Source organism: Bos javanicus, chromosome 7, assembly GCF_032452875.1.
Source record: "Bos javanicus breed banteng chromosome 7, ARS-OSU_banteng_1.0, whole genome shotgun sequence".
Lineage (NCBI taxonomy): Eukaryota > Metazoa > Chordata > Mammalia > Artiodactyla > Bovidae > Bos > Bos javanicus.
In genome coordinates this window covers 58,877,947-58,901,759 of record NC_083874.1, presented here as the reverse complement: position 1 = coordinate 58,901,759, position 23,813 = coordinate 58,877,947, and the positions used below count along the sequence as shown (strand labels likewise).

General features: G+C 37.1%; 1 protein-coding gene across 5 annotated transcripts in view; it reads right to left on the bottom strand.

Annotated features, from left to right (window-relative positions):
* Positions 1-15,555, bottom strand: part of SPINK5 (serine peptidase inhibitor Kazal type 5) — an 85,892-nt gene extending 70,337 nt beyond the window's left edge. For 2 of the 5 annotated variants that reach the window (XM_061423910.1, XM_061423914.1), the window contains exons 1-4: positions 15,391-15,553; positions 13,922-13,947; positions 9,855-9,982; positions 7,941-8,013 (exon numbers count right to left, since the gene is read on the bottom strand). In XM_061423910.1, coding sequence (XP_061279894.1) covers positions 7,941-8,013; positions 9,855-9,982; positions 13,922-13,947; positions 15,391-15,445 — 282 coding nt within the window. In that variant the 5' untranslated portion in view covers positions 15,446-15,553. Of the gene's footprint in view, positions 1-7,940; positions 8,014-9,854; positions 9,983-13,921; positions 13,948-15,390 lie in introns of all 5 variants that reach the window. The other 3 variants (XM_061423913.1, XM_061423911.1, XM_061423912.1) reach the window with 3 other exon arrangements.
* Positions 15,556-23,813: the final 8,258 nt, after the last annotated feature.

Sequence of the window (23,813 nt, the reverse complement as noted above, 5' to 3'; positions counted from 1 at the left end):
TCCTGACACTCACCAGGAGAGGCAGAGGCTGAAGCTTGGCCTTAAATATTTTCTAGCTCACTTTAGCAGAAAAAAAATTACTAAAAAAAATTAAAGTTGAAAAATACACAAATATAATAGGATAAGAAAAGTAACTAAGAAGAGAGCAGAAGCAACAATAATAATACTTAATATATAGAATTTAGTCCAAAATGCATCATAGATAACAAAGAAGAACATTACATAAGGGAAGAAAATAATGAGAAAGCATAATAATCATGAGCATATATTCAATAATATAGGTTCTAAATATGTCAAACAATAAGCAATAGAATGTAATCATTACATAAATCAATAACTGATATTAGAGGTTTTAACACACACTTCTCAGAAACTGACATATCAAAGGAAAAAATTAAGATGTTTAAGTTATTAGATTTTAATAGAAAATTACATCCAAGAAACAGAAAATAAACAATTTTTTCAGAACATATAAAACATTTATAAAAGCAGAATATTTATCAGGCCACAAAGTTTTATGAAATTCCAGAGGATCAATGTCAAATGGCCTATGCACTTTAGACATAATTCAATCACATTAAAGGTTAATTTTAAATGGAAAAATTATCGCATATTTGAAAATCAAATAATGTATTACTAAATAACTTTGGGAGGGAGGAAAATTAAGAAATGACTGGCAAAGAATGACACAGGAAAACACTTCAGGAGCAAATCTGAGGTAGATGATTACTGATACCTTCAAATACCCTTGTCATGAAATTTAAAAAAGGAAAATTTAAAGACCAAAGTATTGCTCAGTTCATTGTAAAATGAGCAGCAGAGCAGACATAAATAGGAATGAATGACATAAAGAACAGAAACTACAGAGAAAATTAATATAAAGCTAATGTTGGGCTTCTCTGGTGGCTCAGCAGTTAACTACTAAAGCACAGGTAACCTGGCGCCTGTGTTCAAGAGAAGCCACGCGCTGCAACTGAGGGGTGAGCCCCTGCTCAGCGCAGCTAGAGAAAAGTCCACAGAGCGATGAAGACCCAGCGTAGCCAAAAGCGAATTAATGCTCTTTTAAAAATCTAAGGTTATAGTTTCTAGTACAACTGATGAAAGAGAGGATAACAGTTTAAGGATAGCGACTTAGCACCCATGCACAATGATATTAGAAATAATTGTATCAACATTGAGAAACACAGTTGAAGCATACTGTGAGTATCTGTATGGATATCAAAATGAAGACATGGCTATAAAAATCATATAAAATATCTACACTGGGATAATAAGCAGGAGGAAAGTTGAACAGATGAATAAATATTAACTGATATATTAGTCTCGGAGAAGGCAATGGCACCCCACAGTTGGGCACGACTGAGCGACTTCACTTTCATTTTTCACTTTCATGCATTGGAGAAGGAAATGGCACCCCACTCCAGTGTTCTTGCCTGGAGAATCCCAGGGACGGGGAGCCTGGTGGGCTGTCGTCTATGGGGTCACACAGAGTCGGACACGACTGAAGTGACTTAGCAGCAGCAGATATATTAGTCTAAGATATTCTCTCCCCAGAATGCCCAGTTCAAATAGCTTTAAAATCCATTTTTCTAAAACTTTGAATTCAAGGAGTATGTACTAGAGGCACAATTGCTTTTTTTTCTTAGCATATAACAATCTCAGCCTTTTTATTGGGATGTCAAAACCATTTCACTTAATATAATTATTCATAGGATAGTATCTATATATGCTATGTTTCTATTTGTTTTCAATACACTCTTGTTCTTTTTACTTCTTTATTCTTCTACTACTGCCTTATTTTGGGTTAAATATTACTAGTGTGTCTCTTTTATTCTCATGTTGATTTTATGTATTTATTATACATGTCATTTCTTTTTTTAAATTTATTTTTAATTGGAGGTATACATGTCACTTCTGATTGGTTACTCTGGTGATTATAATAAGCATCCTAACTGATCACAATTTACTACCAATTAATACTTAATTTTAGTAAAATATAGAAACTTTGCCCTAATTGTAGCTCTATTTCCTCTATCCCTTTTTGTACTATAACTATTATATATGTTATATAATATTTGTACACCCAGTAAAACAGCATTATAATCATTGCTGTATGTAATATCTTCAAAAGAAGCTAGGTGAAAATAAGCAACATATATTTATAGAGTATACCATATTTACCATTTCTAGTGCTGTTTATTTCTTTGTATAATTCCAGTTATCATCTGGTGGTCATTCCTTTTTCTAAAGAACTATATTATTACTTGTAAAATCTGTAGGCAACAAATTCTCTCAGATTTCATTGATATGGGAATATCTTTATTTTGACTTAATTTTACAGGATAATTTTTGTGGATATAGAATATTGGTTAACATTTTTTTTTTTATTTCAGCACTTTGAGCATCTCATTCCATTGCCTTCTGAACCTCATTATTTTATTTTTTTTATTTTTTTTTGAACCTCATTATTTTAAATGACAAGCCAGTCATCAATTATAACCTGTATATATAATGCATTGTTTTTTCTTTTGCTGCTTTTAAAATTCTTTCTTGATCTCAGCATTTTCATCATGAGGAGCCTAGGTGGTGGTGGAGGTACTGTTTAATCATAAGTCATGTCTGAGTCTTTTGTGACCCCATGGACTGTAGCCGGCCAGGCTCCTCTGTCCATGGAATTTTCCAGTCAAGAATACTGAATTGAGTTGCATTTTCTTCTCCAGGGGATCTTCCCAACCCAGGGATGGAACTCAAATCTCCTGTATAGGCAGGCAGATTATTTACCACTGAGCTACTAGGGAAGCCTGAGCCTAGCTGTAAATCTCCTTTATCCTATTTATAATTTGTTGAAATCCTTGACTATAAAGATTAATTTTTTCATCCAATTTGATACATGAAGTGAAAGTCACTCAGTCATGTCCAACTCTTTGCAACCCCATGGACTACACAGTCCATGGAATTCTCCAGGCCAGAATACTGGAGTGGGTAGCCTTCCCTTCTCCAGGGGATCTTCCCAACCCAGGAATCGAACCAGTGTCTCCTGCATTGCAGGCAGATTCTTTATCAACTGAGCTCTCAGGGAAGCCCAGTAATTTGATACATTTTAAGCTATTTTTTTCTTCAAATAACTTTTCTATCCAGTCTCCCTCTTTTATTTCTGACATCCCTGTTTCACATGTATTGATATACTTGTCTCAAGGGCTCTGCGACTCTGTACATTTTTGGTCAATATTTTTTTCCTTCTGTACTACTTCTGTTAAACTTTATTCATCTATCTTCAAGTTTCCTAATTTTTTAACATTTGCTTTTATTTATTTATTTGGCTGTGCCCAGTCCCAGCTGGAGCACACAGGATCTTCAATCTTCATTGCAGCATGAGGGATCTTTAGTTGTGGTATGCGCTCCTACTTTCAGCATGAGGATTCTTGGTCGCAGCATACAGACTCTCAGCCATGGCAGGTGGGATGTAGCTCCCAGACCAGGGATTGAATCAGGGCCCCCGGCACTGGAAGCACAGATTCCCAGCCACTGGACCACCAGAGAAGTCTCCTACTAATTCTTTTTTAATGCAGTCTCAGAGCTGCTTCTCCCTAGATCTGCATAACTTAGCAGCAGGCCAATGATTGGACACAGTTTATGCACAAACTTCTCAAAGCCAGTAAAGTTTTCATCCTCCACAGAAGGACCTATGTATGTATGGGAGAATACTAAAAACTCAGGCTATTTTTATATCTGCCTCAGCATTTGCTTTTCTTGAGGATATTCTTGTGTCTTGTAAGTGCTTGCCCATAGCTTCATGATTGGCCAGGACTTTGTGAATTGCTTAGTCCCTTTTAGCCTCTGCTGCCCCTTTATGAAGACTTAGCCAGAAATATGCTTACTGCTACAGCCCTAAGATCTTTCTCCTCACTGGAGCAACCAAAAATATCTCTGGATATGACAGTTTCCCACAACTCCAAATTCAATAAACCCCTTTCAACATTGGCGATACAGTTACTGATCGACAGTCTTCTCTTCTTTGGTAGACCCTTCGTATCAACCAAGCCATGGGGGTGAGATGTGATTATTATTAAGCAAGAGGACCATAGACTCCCATCATTCTTATCCAAAGTTCAACAGTTTTTAAAACATAACTGATTATCAGATTAACATAGGCTGCTGGTCAATTTCTAGAGTGCTAAAGTGGTTATTTTACTCAATTTTGGGTAGCATTATTGTTGTTCCTTGGGGAGGGAATTTGCTGAACTCCTGATTCAGCAATAGTTTGAAGTGCCACCCCTCAGGGTAATTTTACATTGATTCCCAACCACATGAGAATAATTAAAAGGGAAAAGTAGAGACTCATTTCACTTATAAAAATAGCTTCAAATTTTCTAAATATTAACAATGCAAATTCAACAGTGTACTAAAAATGCAATGTGATTAGTATGATTTACTCTGAGAAAATAATGATTTAGCATCAGTGTGGTTATCCAGAAATGTATTATATTAATTGATTGAAAGAGAAAAATTGTAAAATTATTTCAATAGTTGCCAAGAAGGCATGTGATAATGAGTAAAACATATTGAGAAGAATAAAAACAGAAAGGAACTTCTAAACTTATTAAAGTTTACAGAAAAAAAAAACCTATAGTAAACATTATATATAATGGAGAAACTTTATAGATATATAGCATTTAAGATGGGCCGAGAAAGGGCTATCTTAAGGACTTCCCTGGTGCTCAGACAGTAAAAGCGTCTGCCTACAAGTGGGAGACCCAGGTTCGATCCCTGTATCGGGAAGATCCTCTGGAGAAGGAAATGGCAACCCACTTCAGTATTCTTGTCTGGAAAATCCCATGAACGGAGGACCCTGGCAGGCTACAGTCCATGGGGTTGCAAAGAGTCAGACACGACTGAGCAACTTCACAACAAGAAAGGGCAGTTTGAAGTTCATTATCATTGCTACTGTTGAACTACTGTATGAACTCTAGATTATTGCCAATGATGAAAGAAAAAGAAATAAAGTAACAAAATTGAAAAGTTACAGAACTTCTATTATTTACAGATGATGTGATCAACTTCCAAGAAAAATACAAGAGAATTAACATGTAAAAAATAATAATTAACAAGGTATCATAAAGGTTTTTAATATGAGATCAACTTATAGAAATCAATAGAATTTGTCTATGCCAACAATAATCAGGTATAAATAGCATAAATAACAAAAATACCACTCAAAAGAGCAGTAAAATTGCCAATTTTCTAAGTCTTAGCAAAAACATAAAAATACCTGTGGAGAATATTTTTTGGATCTCATAAAGTGAAGTTGCTCAGTCATGTCCGACTCTTTGCAACCCCATGGACTGTAGCCTACCAGGCTCCTCCGTCCATGGGATTCTCCAGGCAAGAATACTGGAGCGGGTTGCCATTTCCTTCTCCAGGGGATCTTCCCAATCCAGGGATCGAACCTGGGTCTCCCGCATTGCAGGCAGACACTTTAACCTCTGAGCCACCAGGGAAGCCACAAAAATTACATGAATTAATGATATGATATTCTATGCCTTTGGCGTAGGCAAGTTACTATTGTAAAAAGTCAATTTTATGCAAATTAATTTATAAATTCTCTGTAGCCTGAACTATCTCAAGTTCCCAAACTCGTTTGATTTTTTAATAAACAGTAAATTTTTTTATTTCAAATATTCATGTGGAAAATGTATTTCCTGTGCATAGGTAAGTCAACTTTGAAAAAGTGAGAAAGAGGAATTGCATTATTAGTTATTAAAGAAATGAACTAATATGAACAAATAAGGAACTCTGAAACACATACATGTAACCCTACTTAATATACTAGAAAGCTGGCAACCGAAATCAATGAGAAATTCTGAATGAATGAAATGATCAATTAAAAAACAAAAGTTTCTACATAGACCAAAGATGTTATGCTTAGAAATTATGCAAGTTCAGAAAACTTGGGTGGTAGGAATGAAAATCATGAAAAGGAGTCAAATTGAAATATTAGTTGGAGGCAAAACCAACAAGTCTTGTTGATGGAATGGATATCAGAATTATAAGGTTAAAGAATGACAGATACACTAATGAAGAATAGATTGATGATGCAAGAGAGAGGATGTCTGTAGGAGAAACTTTCTTGAACAGGTAGAGCATCTTACTCTGAGAGTAAGAGGCAGGGTTAATTTTTGATGGGAGAAATCTAAACAGAGAGAGTAGATTGTTTTCTTTTATAGTGAGAAGAAAAATAACAACAATAAAAATGTATAGTTGCATTAATCTATTCACAGACATGTAAAAATCTAGAAGGAAATTACTTTAAGGCACACAGCCAAATATTAACTGCCTTCATTTATAAGTAAATCATTTCCTAGGTAGCAAAATATGTAACCATAAGAACGTTATTGAGAGGTCAAAATTATAATTCAGGCATAAAATGATAACAGAGAAGTATATTGTTTCGATATTCTAGAATTTTCTTAAAGCTCTTATTTTAAAATTCAGCAAATAATGTCTGTGTATGAAAACATATCACTAGTAATGTTTTAAAACAGTAGCATTAAAAATGATATGTGTGTGTGTGTGTGTGTGTGTGTGTGTGTGTGTGGTGTATTTGGGGGATTTTTGTCACTTACTTGTATTTTGAATTTTTTAAAGCACCATTGATATATATGCTTTTCATGAAGAAAAAAGAGGAGGAGGAGGAGAATGGATTTTACATTATAAGCCTCTCTCTAAATGTGACAACGAAAGGCAGATTTGAAAAATCAAGTAAACCTTTCTGACCCTCACAGATTTGGGGAGCATAAAAGCAGCCCCCTTTTCCTCAGAGTTTGTAGTTATTGATCAGTTGCATGGTGACTGTGTCATTGTTGTAAAAGTGAGACTGTTTGAACCCAGGCAAAGACTTTGGTTGACCAGGTCTATTGTGGAAGCTGAGGTGCTCAGACAGTCCTGAGTAACACTGACAAGGAAGATGTTAGCTTGGTTAGACCAGGGATATTAAGGTAATTTGGGTGTGCCTTCCTTGACTGATCATTTTGGTTATGTGTCAGAGGCAGGAGAGGAGGAAGAGAAAGAAGATATTGGAGAAGAAGCTACATAGGAGACCTGGAATAATATGACTAGTTGTCAGAACACCTTGTGATAGCTCCAGCTTCATCAATACCTTATTGTGAGATGTTGTAGGCCAGCCAGAGACTTTGCCCAATCAGGGCTTAGAATTTTTATTTTTTTATACAAATAAAAATTTTTGTATCATGGAAAAATTATGTATAAAGGGAAGTGGTTGTGTGTTGGGTTGCATCTGTATAGTTTTTTCATTTTATTTAATTTTTTAAAAATTTTACCACAGAACAGTTTTCTCCAACAAATATTAGCCTGAATTCCAATTTGCAAAATAGATATAAACAAGCCAGTCTACTTGAATTAGAGGAAATCTCCAAGTATTAGAAAATATGTTCAGAGGAAAAGAGAAAGGAAATGAGTCACATGCCTGCTAACACATGTTAAACACTGTAGCTGACCTTTTAAATTTAGATTCTCATTTGACCCATGTTCCATATCAAAAGCGAATAAACTGAGACCCAGAGATACATAAATTGTCCAAATTCTGAGACTTGAACTTAGTTCTATAGTCCCATGAAGGCCTTGTTGGAACCAAGACAGGATAGTAGGAATGAGAAATGACCATGCAAGGCAGTCACCACACTGGTTTACTCTTACATCTGTTAGTGCCCAGAATGTTTTCAGAGAGTTGGGTCATGGGTTGGGCCTATGGACAAGCGGTACCACATATTTAGCCCACCCCTGGACTAAGCCCTGTTCCCTCCCTTCTAAGTAGCTGGCTTTACAACAGGTGATGACCTAGTAATAAGGAAATAAACAGATCTGAATAGAGTTGAATGTGATCTCCAAAGCAAGTAAGACAAGTTGACTCAAAACAGTCTCACCTTTCCTGGGGCAGTAGCCCTGGAGGCTCTTGTTAAAAGCCTGTACCTTTTCTGGGATTTTGCTTCTTTTTCCCTGGAAGATAGCAAAGAATAGAATAGCTCAGACATGCTTGCCCAATTTTTAGGACTAACATCATACATGGTAAACTGAATTTAGGCTGTTCTCAGCCCAGTCTAGCTTGTCAGAAATGGAAGTATGTCCAGAATTGACCACAGATACCACAGACTTCTCCTGAGTACTGAAATACATCCATCCTAAATGTATTCCTATTGAAGGCAACAATCTCTATTGTTAACTGCACAGCACACTGCTGCTGCTGCTGCTGCCAAGTCTCTTCAGTCGTGTCCGACTCTGTGCAACCCCACAGACGGCAGCCCACCAGGCTCCTCTGTCCATGGGATTCTCCAGGCAAGAACACTGGAGTGGGTTGCCATTTCCTTCTCCAATGCAGGAAAGTGAAAAGTGAAAGTGAAGTCACTCAGTCGTGTCTGACTCTTAGCGACCCCATGGACTGGAGCCTACCAGGCTCCTCCGTCCATGGGATTTTCCAGGCAAGAGTACTGGAGTGGGGTGCCACTGCCTTCTCTGGCACAACACACTACCCACCATAAATATTGCCAACATCCAGATGGTCACCAGCTCTAAAAGCCATTTGTACTATTTTCAGAAGGCTCTCTTTGAAAGGCTGTATTCACATCAACCCCAAATCTGCTTGCCTGTCTTGGTCTTAGGCTCCAGCCTCTTAAGGACCCACAGAGCACACTGAGCAATTTAAAGAAAACCTTAATGCCTCATGCAGTCTCCTTCTTTCCAGGTTTCCAAGTTTATCTCAATGTAATTTACATAAGTAACATAATAATTGACTGAGTGACTTCAAAGTGATAAATAACTTGCCTTGCATATTTAAAGGCATTGTATTTTTGTTTTATTTTTCAATAAATTAATTTTACTCATAGTTTCAGTCTCCTATCTAAACATCTTATGTTAACAAGTAGAAAACTCTTTAGTAAGTAATATACCTACTGGTTTACAGTCAGCTTTCAAAAGACTAAGGATTCTTCAGCTTGCCCTGGGAGTCTCCCCTCCCTAAATTTTGCCCTGCCTTCCTTCATCTTCCAAAATGTCTTCATTAGAAGCATATGTGATCAGAGCTTTGTTATCCCAATATTAATAAGTATGTCAGATAAAATCCCTTGACACATTACCAGTTATAATTATCTTCAATGGGTTAGCTTAGTGTTGTCTTGGTACCAGAGTTGAAGTTTTGACGGTCAGAAACTGAGAATGGATTCCCTGTTCAAAAGTAAATTAAGTTTCTTTGATTTGAGGGTTTTCCTTTTCCAACCCAAACTTTTTTTGGGTGTCACTGGAGAGAAGGAAATCAAGTTAGGAAGCATTGCAAAGGTGTCAGTAAACTTCCAGGATATTAATTCTGTGTTGCAGGCAGTTGGAAGCCACAATCGATTCTAGAGTCCTTTCATGCTAGCATAATCCTCGAGGTCTAAAGCCCTACTGGGAGCTCCCAGAGTCAGGCTATATCCTGCTTCTCCTGGTTGGCTATCACATCATTCTCAGGGATACAACAGTGTCAGGTCTTAACAGGCCCAAGAATCATTTTCTCCCAAGGTAAGAAAACTTAACTTGGAACCACATCCTCAAAAGACTATTAAGTACTACATAAGGTACTGATACTGAGTCCTCTGGGATATTTTGAAACACCATAAGTGCTTATTAAAATCTTTGTGGGTGGGTGGCATTTATCCAACTTTACTTGACAAAAGGTATCATCTGCTGAGCATTATTATTTACCAACTGAGATTCAGAAAAATATACGTGACAGAAAATAAAAATATATTGAGTTCACAGAATAGTGGTAATTCAAAACAATTGAAAGAAAGATAAACTTTACTCACAATATCATTTTGCACATAGCACATTTGTTGACAAACATTATTCCATCAGGACTTTGAAAAGGTTTTTTATCTTGGGAACAGAACAGTTTTCCATTTTTCATCAATACTCGATATTCACTGCATGTTTCCTTAGGAAAAATATGAAAAAAGTGTTTACAGAAACCTCATCACAGCAAGTTTTACCTTCTAAGAACAGTGTTATTTCATAACCACTACCCTCTTTGTATGGAAGACATTCACTCAACTTGATACAGATAATACAAATAAAAATAATGAATCTGGATTGCCAGTTGGAGATTGAAAATTCACCTAAAAGCATTCATCTAAAACCATTAGCAAAATGGAAAGAACAAGGGACTTGGAGTCAAAAAATCTGAGCCTATATGACAGGGTTCTCATTTATAAGTCCAATAGTCATGGCAAATGAAATTCTCAAAGGCCCACTTATAAGTATACATGCTTCATAAGTTTTGTGTGGATTAAATATCATAAGCATGTAAATCCCTCAAAGAGGGCCTGATACTTTGTAGATATTCAATAATTAGGTTCTCTACTTCACCTCTTCTTCCTGTTTAGTATAGCTGTTGTTGTTGCCACGCTTATTATTGGAATATGCTAAGCTCATACATACAAAAATGTCTAATGTCATAGTTCAATAATAATTGTCATTGAAAGGTATATGTAAAGGTTGCTGAGAAGGTTAGAAAGTGAAGGTGAAAGTGAAGTCGTGTCCAGCTCTTTGCGACCCCTTGGACTGCAGCCTACCAGGCTCCTTGTCCATGGGATTCTCCAGGCAAAAGTACTGGAGTCAGTTGCCATTTCCTTCTCCAGGAGATCTTCCTGACCCAGGGATCGAACCCAGGTCTCCCACATTGCAGGCAGACGCTTTAACCTCTGAGATACTCAATATATTTAATGAAGGCCGGGTATATGACACTCAATTTTTTTCTAGGAGCTTAGTATTAATGGTGCATTTGCACTACCTAGTAAAGCACTGATTTAAAATATTACATTGCCTATTAGTTTAGGAAATTCACTGGTCTATATTTTGTTTTGTTTTGACTTTGAAAAAAGGCTTCAATATCCTCATAACAGAAAACATAAGTAATTAAATCAAGCCTTTGATCCAATGCTGACAAATGCACCTCTTCCAAAGGATTGATTATAGAATTCTAATCAACCTCCTTTATCTTTATAGTAATCATTCAGTCAGTCAACAAACACTATGAGGATACTATACTCTTCTAGGTGCCATGGATATAGCAATAAATAAGGCAGAAGCATCCTTGGCCTAAATGGTGTTTACCATCTAATGGACAATGATGTACCTAACCCAGCATCCTATACTTGGGAGGCAGGTGATAGCACTTGCAGAATGAAGAATGATTAATGATGAAGAAGAATACATAATTTCAGAGACCAGCCCTGGGAAACTTTGCTAAGGGTAACCTACTAAGACATCTCTAAGATTATGATCACCAACCAGTGATTTTATCTGAGTAGCACAATAACAATTTATGGCAGCAGACTGACAACTAGGTCTTTTGAGATCCATGTCTGGTCTCTGATTCTGTAGTATTTTATGCTGATGTTGCAAGTTACTGCTTAACTGGCTGGATATAACTGAACCTATAAAGTCCAAATAAAATTCTTGTCATGGAATGAGAGAAGAGCCTGGTGTCTTTGTAATAAATATATATTTCTTGTGAGGCAGGTCTTAAAGAACATACTAGAAACAAAAATTCATGAAGAATGAAGCTTTAAATAGTTTCTATTGGTCAACTCTAAAAGAACATTGTCAACGAAAATAATTCCTGACTTGGATTTCTCCAATATCACAATTAGATAAATTCCTAAATCCGAGAAAGACCCTCTTCTCTTATTTTTTTTCCCACACAAATGGACAACAGAGTCCCAAAAAATAGGTTTAGAAATTTGTTCACAGTTTGTAATCAGTAAAGATGGAATTCAGTGCTATTTTTCTGAGTTATGAGGTTATCCAGTATATTCTCTTGGGCAAGAGGAAAAGTCCATAAAAATTGAAAGAAACAGTTGCATTTTTCTTTGGGAAAAGTGAAATAGCTTCCCAAAGACCATAATAGAGAAGGTTGAAACAGGAACAGGTCTGGACCATCAGGGGTTCTGAGGTGGGGAGATGACTTCCCTGCAACTGTTTACTCATGATGTAATTTCCAGTCTTTGGCTCAATTTTGTTTGTTGCTCTCCGTGTTTTCTCCACTTATTTCAGAAAAACTGGAGCCCTGTAGGGCCAAGCTCTTTCTGTTTTCTTTCACTGGCTGTGATATCCGTCTCATTGTCTTCCATTGTTCCTCCCCAGGCATCCAAATAAACCCCAGGAGCTGGTATCACCCCTGCTCTATGTTAAAGCACCAACACGGTTGATGTGGCTTCGTAATTACCCTTCTGGGATGACAAATGTAAGCATTTAGTAAGGATCCTTGTAGATCACTCTGGTGCTTTTCTGTGCTGCTCTGGCACATGTTTGTAACATTCAACATGTTTTATGGTACTAGAAAGACCTCGAGCTACCAAACTCGGAAAATAAAAAAATCCAGCATTGTAAGGAAGACCAAATCAATAGTTTTCATTTCTGACAAAATATTCAGACTATGATCTGAATTATTTCCAGATAAATAATCACTTTTCATATTCTTTTTGCTTTTGTCAACATAAGAGGAGGCTAAATTTCTGTTTTTAAAATGCTTTTCAGTGAAATAAGAATTTAACAGTATGAGAAATATCAGTGCAAAATTTGAAGTATGCACTAGAAACTACCACCCATTATCATAGACTCTGAAAAAATAAACATATTTCTTCATGCACAGAGAGATTTACACAATACGCTTTTTTTTGAGTATAAAATATCCAAACAAGCGTGCTCTTTGATTATCAAAAATCCAGTCTTTTTTCCTACCCTATCATCCCACTCTACTTATGCAACGGAAGTTTCTGAACTTCTTTAATCAGCAAACTTCAATGAAATAACAGAGACTATAATGGAATTCTCTAGAATATTCCTGTAACAAGTTTCTTTAAAAAAAAGTTAACAATAAAATACAGCAAGAGTATTTTAATCATGTTTATGAGTTTTGGTGTAGAAAACAATCTTTGTATTATTTTATTCTTCAAGTGTTCATGATCTTTGAGAGACGTAAATATCTGCTTCATAACCAGAAATATTTTAAATCTGAAATAATGGCGCAGTTGTGCATGCATGTGTGTGTGTGTGTGTGTGTATAATTGGCTCTCTCAATGTGGCTTTCAAATATATTAAAAAAATATTATTTCTATAGAAATTAAACACAGGTGCTTCTGCTCAGTCTGCTGTGAGTTGCAAGTATCTTCATGATTCACTCCCTCTGCATCTTATGCTATCCTTATTCTAAGGCTATCTTCTCAGAGGAAACTTAGTTGACTATTGAGAAGAACTGATACCATTTCCATCCACAGAAATTCCTATCTTCTATCCTTCTAGCACTAATCATTATTTAATGTACTGTATATTTTGCTAAGTTACTTACTACCTTGTCTGTTTTCTTCCCTTACAAGGTAAACTCCATGATGGCAGGATTCTTTTTTTGTTTTTATATTCCTGGCACCTCAAACAGGATCTGACATACAAAAGATGCTCAGTAAATATGTACTGAATGAACTATATACACTGAAAATATACAAGATATAGACAATTCCTTTTTGCATAGTGATCATAAGAAAACTTATTTCAGCTTCCTGTGTGCGTCATGACTTTTTCAGCTGTTAAGCTGAACAAGAGTAATTCACTAATGTGTTTGTTTGTGGAATTGTAAAGCATTCCTTTAGTGTGATAGACAACCTCTTGCCAACCTCTGTTATCATTAATGCATTGACGTGTGTGTGTGTGTGATTTATGCCTTGATTCATAAAGACCTGTTTCTGTGTTTTTAACAAAGCTATTAGTGCCCATCAGTATAATATGTCTGTATTATTAATATGAAGGTGTTGGTCACAGAACATTTTTCTTCAGGGATCTTGGAATGAATTCAATGAACAGAAAAAGCAGGACTAACCTGATTTACATCTTCACTGGCAGCATCTGGGACAAAATTACAGAAACCAAAGTTAAGGGAATGTACAACATTTAATAAGTAAAATGAACAATTCACTGAGTGTAGTGTCTTGCTTATTTTAACAACAATATATTTTAAAACCACAAATTGATTTGAACACATTAAAATGCACCATGGCAAGTAAAGTGAGGGCATAGCACCAGCAGTATATACAATAACAAAGACCTCTCATTCATAAAGTGCCAATTTCTTCAAAAAATAATATTCATATACTTTCTGACCCCCTCAAAATATCTAACTTCTTAAAAAATCCTTTCAGAACAAAGTATTGTAGGCTTCTTTTAAAATTATAACACACATATCCAATATATCAATCACAGTTTTAAGGAATAGTGTAGCATAAAGTTTATATCCTATGTACATAAAATTAAATTTTCTGGATTCTGGTAATACTGTCTCCTCGTCACAGCCACAAAATTTAGAGATCTGGTAAATATTATGCCTTGATTCATAAACACCTGTTTCTGTGTTTTTAACAAAGCTATTAGTTCCCATCAGTATAATATGTCTGTATTATTAATATGAAGGTATTGGTCACAGAACATTAAAATTAAAATTACAGACTAATACGCTCTCTCATTAACAGACTATTTTTGGTACCAAGACACTCATTTTAGGAAAGTGGGTATCATTTGTGTATAATAGTCTCCTCACTCTCCATCTCTGAAGTTTCCTTTTAAAATACATAAACACTTCACAGCAAGTGAAGTCTAGGTAATCTGTGTTCCCTTCAAATTCAGATAGCAAAAGCAAAAACCTATCATCTCCTGGCACCCAAAGAAGAAAGACCCTTACCATGTAGAAGAAATACTTTCAATTCATTTAGGATTTGAAAACACAAAAATAAAATTTGCTAGAAAGCATGCTGGTTTAAAACCAGATGATTGAATTTGATTTTTTAATGTTTATATATAAGTAGAGTATTAAAGTATACATATTAAGTACATCTAAGTTTTAAATATCTGTTGTCTACATAACTCATATAATTATGTTTCATGCATTTAATATTCTAAATATGTATAATATATATATAATTCATATCACTATGAACTTATATGTTTGGTGAGGGGAATATGGAGAAGACTCTATTAGCTTTTCAGAATTAATGTTGAATTAATGGAAGAATTTCTGATGGATAAAAATTCAGATTATCTCACACTACATGTCCTTTTTAAAGATACCCTATTTATAAAGTTGCATATGTAATTCTTCAAAACTCTATGTCTGGCAAGATAGTTCAGGGTTTTGTATACACATGCATGTGCGCACGCGCGCGCACACACACACACACACACACACACACACACACACACACACACACACACTGAGGAGGGAGGAAGGGAGAGAAGTCTCTGCCTAGAGCTTTGGAATGTGTGGCAAGAGGCTTAGATTATAGGCAAATTGCTCACCTTGTATGAGACAAACAGCCAGGGTCAGAAGCATTGGCACTGTGGTTATCTTCATGTTGATGATGATGTAAGTTGGTTACCAGTCTGCTTCTTGCATTGCTCACCAGCTGGTGCTCTAAGACTGAAGCCGTGGAGATGCAGCTCACTTTTATAATATAACTGTGGGTAACACCCACAACAGCCAACACTGCAAAACCAGTTGTTCAAGGTCATGCTAAACTTAATATACCACATCAATTTAGTTTCCATCTTTTAGGATCCTGTCAAGGTGGCAGATTTGCACAAAAGCTATTTCTAAAGTAGTTCTAATGTGTTTTCAAGATACCTGCCCTAGAAGGCAAGAGATTATGTCCAAAACTCAAAGTTTAACACTCCAGAGTCCAATATGAGAACTGAATTTCTCACCAACCCTAGACACATTTCCTCATACACAAACGTGTTTCTAATTCAGCTCCCTTCATAAGTGAGAAGGGAGGGGAAAATAAGGCAGATGGGTTGTCCTACAAGTCAGGTAAAGATTTAAAGACATCTGGAGAAAGCTGCTGCTAGCAAGAGCACCCAGGGTTCCTTTTGCTTCCATCTGCATCTGTCCTAGAGTGTTTCAGTTCAGTGTCACAGACTCATATATGTTATAAAATGACCCTAAGGGATAACTATCAAAATTCAAACACTGAAGACTTGGGGAAACAGAAACTAACAGAAAAAGCTATGAGTTTCCCAAAAGCGCACCATTGAGATGGAAGAGAAGACCACAATTTCAACATTTTTTCAACTCCATACGCTTTCACCCACTATACATTAGTAAAGGCAGAAAGATGTGAAATTGAAACTTGTGCATAGCTACTCACATTCTCCACCAAAAAAACAAACAAACAAAAAAAAAAACCTTGCACACAGCTACTTTTAAAGTTTTTCAATCTGAAAGACATTTTAAATGTGCAAGCTTTTTCTGTAGCTAGCCAAACATCATAATCATAAACATTAGAGATGCACGATTTAACTTTCCACAGTCCATCACTTTGCAAATTACTGTTTGGAAATTTTCACTTAAATCAGTTTTAGATTAAGTTTACTCCTGTAATACTTCATTATTTAGTTTCCCAAGAAGTAAAGAAGAAACAAAATATCTAAAAGTATAGATAACTTTTCCAGAGGAAGTATCTTCTCCTTAGTTCCTTCTTCCATTCTATAAGCAATGCCTTTTGTCTACTGGTTTATTTTACTCCATTCAATAAAGCACCTGGAGAATTACGCAAAGGTGACTGAAATCAAAGCCAAATGGTTGGATTCTGGTATTCTATACATTTCCAAATCTATAGAAAGGAAATTTTGGATTCAATGGGATCAAAGCCCTTTTAAAGATTGTTTCAGAAAACTGATCTAAGGCTAGCCAATGCTGAGGTCATGTCAATATTCTGAATATACCATCAAAGCCATTGTGTTTCCTTTTCTTTCTTTCATGAAATAATTTCTTTCCTATAAAATATAATCATTGGTCTCAAGGCCTGTGCTGTATTTCTGTATTTCTTTCCAACAGTTTAGTAAAATTAGTAACCATAGAAAGCAAGTTCAGATTGGATTACTATTACAGATTAGAAAATTGATATCTGTCATAGCTTAATGGAAAGAGAATGGGACAGGGAATCAGAAAATTTTTCTATTTCTGTCTTTGCAACTATACAGTGTAATGGAAATGAACATGGTTTTGGCTCATGGTAAACCTGGGTTCAAATCTTGATCATAAGTTACCAGCCATGTTGCCTTGGGCAAATCACTTATTTTCTTTCAGCCTGTTTCCAAATATGTAAAGCAGGGATAGTAAAACTATACTGTATAATTGTTATAAGAGTTAGAGGTAAATCATATGTGTGTGTGTGTGTGTGTGAGTGTATGTAATGTTCAGGAAAATTCCAAGTACATGTGATAAGCTTTATAGTTGATAGCTGGTCTTGCATTTTCATCTCATTATAATAATGTGGCTTCCTAGGTAATTTCTAAGACTCCAAGAAAAGTCAACATCTCTTAGACGTGGTCCACAATGACAGATTTAAGTTTGCTCAGCATAGAAATAACAATCCCAAAACATTCTGAAGTAAAATCAAAAAGTCAAGATACAAGCTCTCTTTTTCATCCTATCATTGTGTTCTAAACCATGATACCTAAAACAAATCAAAGTATTAGCCATTTAAATTTGCTGAAGCTGTTGCTAGATTTTGGTCATCATTGATTCCTGTAAAAGTCATCTTCTGTATAATGACATGCCAATACTAATTTTTTAATCTTCCATTTATTCTGGTAGAACATATGAAATGTGTCCTAACCATACACTCTTACTGATGGTGTGTGCGTGGGTGTGCGGTCAGTCATGTCCAACTCTCTGCAACCCCATGCACTGTAGCTTTTCAGGCTCCTCTGTCCATGGGATTTCCAGAATACTGGAGTGGGTTGCCATTTCCTTCTCCAGGGCATCTTCCTGACCCAGGGATTGAACCCATGTCTACTGCACTGGCAGGCAGATCCTTTACCACTGAGCCACCAGGGAAGCCCATTATTGATAGTATGAAAGTTTAATGCCTAAAATTGAATTGGTGACTATGTAATATGCAATGATGAAAATCAAATCTAGCCCAAATGGACAGTCTTCCCAGGAGTGGAAGTGGTGAGAGGGTGTAACAAAGAACTGAAAGATGATTGTGTCTCTAAAGTATCCCAGCTATGAGGAAGGATTGAAGGAGTTAGTTCCCTTCTTACTGGAGAAGAGTTCCTCACGGACACCCAGAACCTTATGAAACGATGCATAAGAGGATTGAAACTCATAACCTCTTCCAGGAGAATAAAATCACCAAGAGAAGATTCAGCGAGCACTGCAATACCAGAAGCACGTGTCAGCTGGCTCTTGTCATCAGAGCTACTTCTCCACTTCATTTTAGACATGTAAATCCAGAGGTGATTGATCACATACTCTGTTAATCACGTCTTACTTCGAAAACCATAGACTTGAAATTCAAATGAAAGGAACCAAGGTTTTAGAGAGCTGGATTAATAGAGTACTTTTGTATTAGGTTATCAGAATACTTTCCTTAAATTCTAAATGTTTTTCCCAGCTCTTTTAGTTTTTCATCAAATATGCACAACCCTTTTCCTTCCCATTAAAAAGGAATGGAGTTAGGTTGCAAAAAGTATAGACTTTACAATTCAACACAGGTATCAAGTGGCCCAGAATCTGAATCCGCATCAAGGATATTGACACGGGGAAGAGACAAGAAAACTATGAAGGAAACAAGACTTTGCAGATCAGCAGTATTACTAAAGACAAAGGTTACTTCTAAAATCCAAAGTTAGCAGATCACTGTTCAGATGGTCTCTTTTTCTATGCTGAGATTTCCTTGATGATCACAACAGTTTAATAACTATAGTCCCTTACAGTTAAACCACCTTCTGCATCTTTCCAAACAATCTGTCTTCCATGAGCTGTCTTGACTTGTTTATTCAATGCTGTGAGGCAGCAGAGCAGGTATCATTATCCTTTCCTTACCTGCCAGAAATGGTGCCATTCATAAACCTCAGAGTAGGAACTAGCCTCAATGGTAGTCCCAGCCTTGCCACTTTCTTATTTTTTACACCCTTCATTGGCAGCACATAGATTTTCAGGCAGTTCAAGAGAATCTGGATGTTATTGTGCTTTAAACTAGGTACAACATTCTATTGCTAAAGTGGTCCTTTCTATTTATTGCCTGCTGTCGCACATTCATAGATACACACAACCATAAACCCATGATGATAAAAAGAAGCATGCTGTGACCATGATTGACAAAGTATATAACCTAATAGTTCTTAGGAGATGAATTAATTTTTTATTTTCTTAATTTTTTGTTTCCTTTCCTAAGATTCTCATGTTTTTCCTGACTAACAAGTCTGAATTCTCCTTTTTTGAAGACACTAACTGGAAAACAGCCTTTACCCCCCTTCTTTTTTTGAAAGTCCTATTAACAGGTATTGAAACCAATTGTGTTTTTTTTCCGGGGCTCTGAAGAGCTCTGTTACCACAGTCCTTTATGCTTCAGCGCAGAGAAGAATTCAGTGTGAGCAAAGTGATAGATTAAGAAGTGATTTTTTTAGAATAGGATTCTTCTGAAGTTTACAAGTGGGCAAGTGAGAAATGCCATGTTCTGAGAACTTATGGAACTACAGTTTTACAATCAAAGGAAAAGTGGGGAGAGAGAGAAGACCTTCTTTGTCTTTCTTAAGTAAATGTCACGCTTCCATCATTAGCTCCTCCTCCAGGTTGAGCAAGGGAGTTTTCTTGTCCCTACATGGTCAAGCTAGGTGCACAAATTATTATTTTTTATGTGTGCAGAGACCATGTCCTGGAGATCATTAACTTACTGAGCTCACTGGGCAGGATGGGAATCTCATGTCACCACTGTTTTATTGTTTTGGGGTCTGTCTCGTGCATCTTGCATGGTTTATTGCTAAGTAAATCTGCTTTCTTGGGTTATCCATTAACTTATAGGGGGCTCCCATATTTTTTTCTACTTACAATATCTTATAATGAATAATGAAATCACCCAGTCATGTCCGACTTCTTGAGACCCCATGGACTGTAGTCTACCAGGCTCCTCTGTCCATGGGATTTTCCAGGCAAGGGTACTAGAGTGGGATGCCATTTCCTTCTCCAGGGGTTCTTACTAACCCAGGTATTGAACCTGGGTCTCCCACATTGCAGGCAGGTGCTTTACTATCTGAGTCTCTAGGGAAGCCTACAATCCCTTAGTGGGATTATCTATTTAATCACCTCTTTGTATCTTACTCCCTCTATGAGAATTTCTTTTTGTCTGTCTAGAAAGGCTAAGAGACTATAGAGATAAGCATATCATTTTATCTAAGAACAAGATGAGATGGGTGCTGTTTGATCACTAAGCATACAGACCTTACTATTTATAGATATAATTGTTGTTTTTGTTAGATTAGGATTAAGAAAACAGAATGATTCAATACCTAATGTTTGACCGTATTAAGTTTCATGTATTGGTGTAATATTTGGTTCTTAAATACAATATTCAGCTTCTCCTACAGTTGATACTACAGAGACCCCTGTTCCATGACACTATACTATCCATTACCTGGGAATTCTGTATGTTCTGAAGTCTCCTAGGATTTATTCTGACTGTAGAAAACAGGTTTCTGAAGCCAAAGTCCTTTGGGGGAAAATTACAATGACTTAATTCTGAAGTAGCTAGTATACTGAATTTAGGTAAAAGAGTAATGCATATTTTATACTGAAATATTTTATGTGCATACTTACAATGAGAAAATTGTCAAATTTGTAGGTAAAATTAGGAAAATATATTTCAGTTCAGTTCAGTCACTCAGTCATGTCCAACTGTTTGCAACCCCATGAATCACAGCACGCCAGGCCTCCCCGTCCATCACCAACTCCTGGAGTTCACCCAAACTCATGTCCATCGAGTTGGTGATGCCATCCAGCCATCTCATCCTCTGTCGTCCCCTTCTCCTCCTGCCCCCAGTCCCTCCCAGCATCAGGGCCTTTTCCAATGAGTCAACTCTTCTCATGAGGTGGCCAAAGTATTAGAGTTTCAGCTTCAGCATCAGTCCTTCCAATGAACACCCAGGACTGATCTCCTTTAGGATGGACTGGTTAGATCTCCTTGCAGTCCAAGGGACTCTCAAGAGTCTTCTCCAACACCACAGTTCAAAAGCATCAATTCTTCAGCACTCAGCTTTCTTTATTCAATTGTTTGCAAAGAAACAAAATTTGCTATCATTTATCGTGCATCATTTTATGTACCATAATGTACATCATTACATAAGGTACATACATAAAGTACATCATTAAGGTGTACTTACTGACAGGAACAATAATAAAGAGTAAATACCATTTTGTTCTGTTTTTACAGGATGAAAAATAGAGGTTTCAGTTCAGTTCAGTCACTCAGTTGTGTCCAACTCTTTGCAGCCCCATGAACTGCAGCATGCCAGGCCTCCCTGTCCATCACCAACTCCTGGAGTCCAGCCAAACCCATGTCCATTGAGTTGGTGATGCCAACCAACCATCTCATCCTCTGTTGTCCCCTGCCCTCAATCTTTCCCAGCATCAGGGTCTTTTTCAATGAGTCAGATCTTTGCATCAGGTGGCCCAAAAATTGGGGTTTCAGCTTCAGCATCAGTCCTTCCAGTGAACACCCAGGACTGATCTCCTTTAGGATGATGAACTGGTTGAATCTCCTTGCAGTCCAGGGGATTCTCAAGAGTCTTCTCCAACACCACAGTTCAAAAGCATCAATTCTTTGGTGCTCAGCTCTCTTTATAGTCTAACTCATGGTCATCCATGCTTGACCACTAGAAAAACCATAGCCTTGACTAGACGGACCTTTGTTGATGAAGTAATGTCTCTGCTTTTCAATATGCTATCTAGGTTGGTCATAACTTTCCTTCCAAGGAGTAAGTGTCTTTTAATTTCATGGCTGCAATCACCATCTACAGTGATTTTGGAGACCCAAAAAATAAAGTCAGACAGTTTCCACTGTTTCCCCATCTATCTGCCATGAAGTCCTGGGACCGGATGCCATGATCTTAGTTTTCTGAACGTTGAGCTTTAAGCCAACTTTTTCACTCTCCTCTTTCACTTTCATCAAGAGGTTCTTTAGTTCTTCTTCACTATCTGCCATAAGGGTGGTGTCATCTGCATATCTGAGGCTATTGATATTTCTCCCAGCAATCTTGATTCCAGCTTGTGCTTCCTCCAGCCCAGCATTTCTCATGATGTACTCTGCATATACGTTAAATAAAAGTGAAAGTGAAGTCATTCAGTCGTGTTCAACTCTTTGTGACCCCATGGACTATAGCCTACCAGGCTCTTCCATCCATGGGATTTTCCAGGCAAGAATACTGGAGTGGGTTGCCATTTCCTTCTCCAGATCTTCCTGACCCAGGGATTGAACCTGGGTCTCCCACATTGTAGGCAGACTCTTTACCATCTGAGCCACCAGGGAAGTCCAAATTAAATAAACAGGGTGATAATATACTGGCTTGACATACTCCTTTTCCTATTTGGAACAAGCCTGCTGTTCCATGTCCAGTTCTAACTGTTGCTTCCTAATCTGCATACAGGTTTCTCAAGAGGCAGGTCAGGTGGTCTGGTATTCCCATCTCTTTCAGAATATTCCACAGTTTATTGTGATCCACACAGTCAAAGGCTTTGGCATCGTCAATAAAGCAGAAATAGATGTTTTTCTGGAACTCTCTTGCTTTTTCGATGATCCGTCAGATGTTGGCAATTTAATCTCTGGTTCCTCTGCCTTTTCTAAAACCAGCTTGAACATCTGGAAGTTCATGGTTCACGTATTGCTGAAGCCTGGCTTGGAGAATTTCAAGGATAGTGAAGTATACTAGCATGTGAGATGAGTGCAATTGTGCAGTAGTTTGAGCATTCTTTGGCATCGCCATTCTTTGGGATTGGGATGAAAACTGACCTTTTCCAGGCCTGTGGCCACTGCTGAGTTTTCCAAAAAACTGCTGGCATATTGACTGCAGGACTTTCACAGTATCATCTTTCAGGATTTGAAATAACTCAACTGGAATTCCATCACCTCCACTAGCTTTGTTCATAGTGATGCTTTCTAAGGCCCATCTGACTTCACATTCCAGGATGTGAATGGCTCTAGGTGAGTGATCACACCATCGTGATTATCTGGGTCATGAAGATCTTTTTTTGTACAGTTCTTCTGTGTATTCTTGCCACCTCTTCTTAATATCTTCTGCTTCTGTTAGGTCCATACCATTTCTGTCCTTTATTGAGCCCATCTTTACATGAAATGTTGCCTTGGTATCTCCAATTTTCTTGAGATCTCTAATCTTTCCCATTCTATTGTTTTCCTCTATTTCTTTGCACTGATTGCTGAGGACGCCTTTCTTATCTCTCCTTTCTATTCTTTGGAACTCTGCATTCAAATGGGTATATCTTTCCTTTTTTCCTTTGCTTTTCACTTCCCTTCTTTTCACAGCTATTTGTAAGGCCTCCTCAGACAGCCATTTTACTTTTTGGCATTTCTTTTTCTGGGGGGATGATCTTGCTCCCTGTCTCCTATACAACGTCATGAACCTCCATCTATAGTTCATCAGGCACTCTGTCTATCAGATCTAGTCCCTTAAACCTATTTCTCTCTTCTTCTGTATAGTCATAAAGGATTTGATTTAGGTCATACCTGAATGGTCTAGTTCTTTTCTCCACTTTCTTCAATTTAATTTTTAATTTGGCAATAAGGAGTTCATGATTTGAGCCACAGTCAGCTCCCGGTCTTGTTTTTGCTGACTGTATAGAACTTATCCATCTTTGGCTGCAAAGAATATAATCAATCTGATTTCGGTGTCAACCATCTGGTGATGTGAGGTTTGGTGAGACT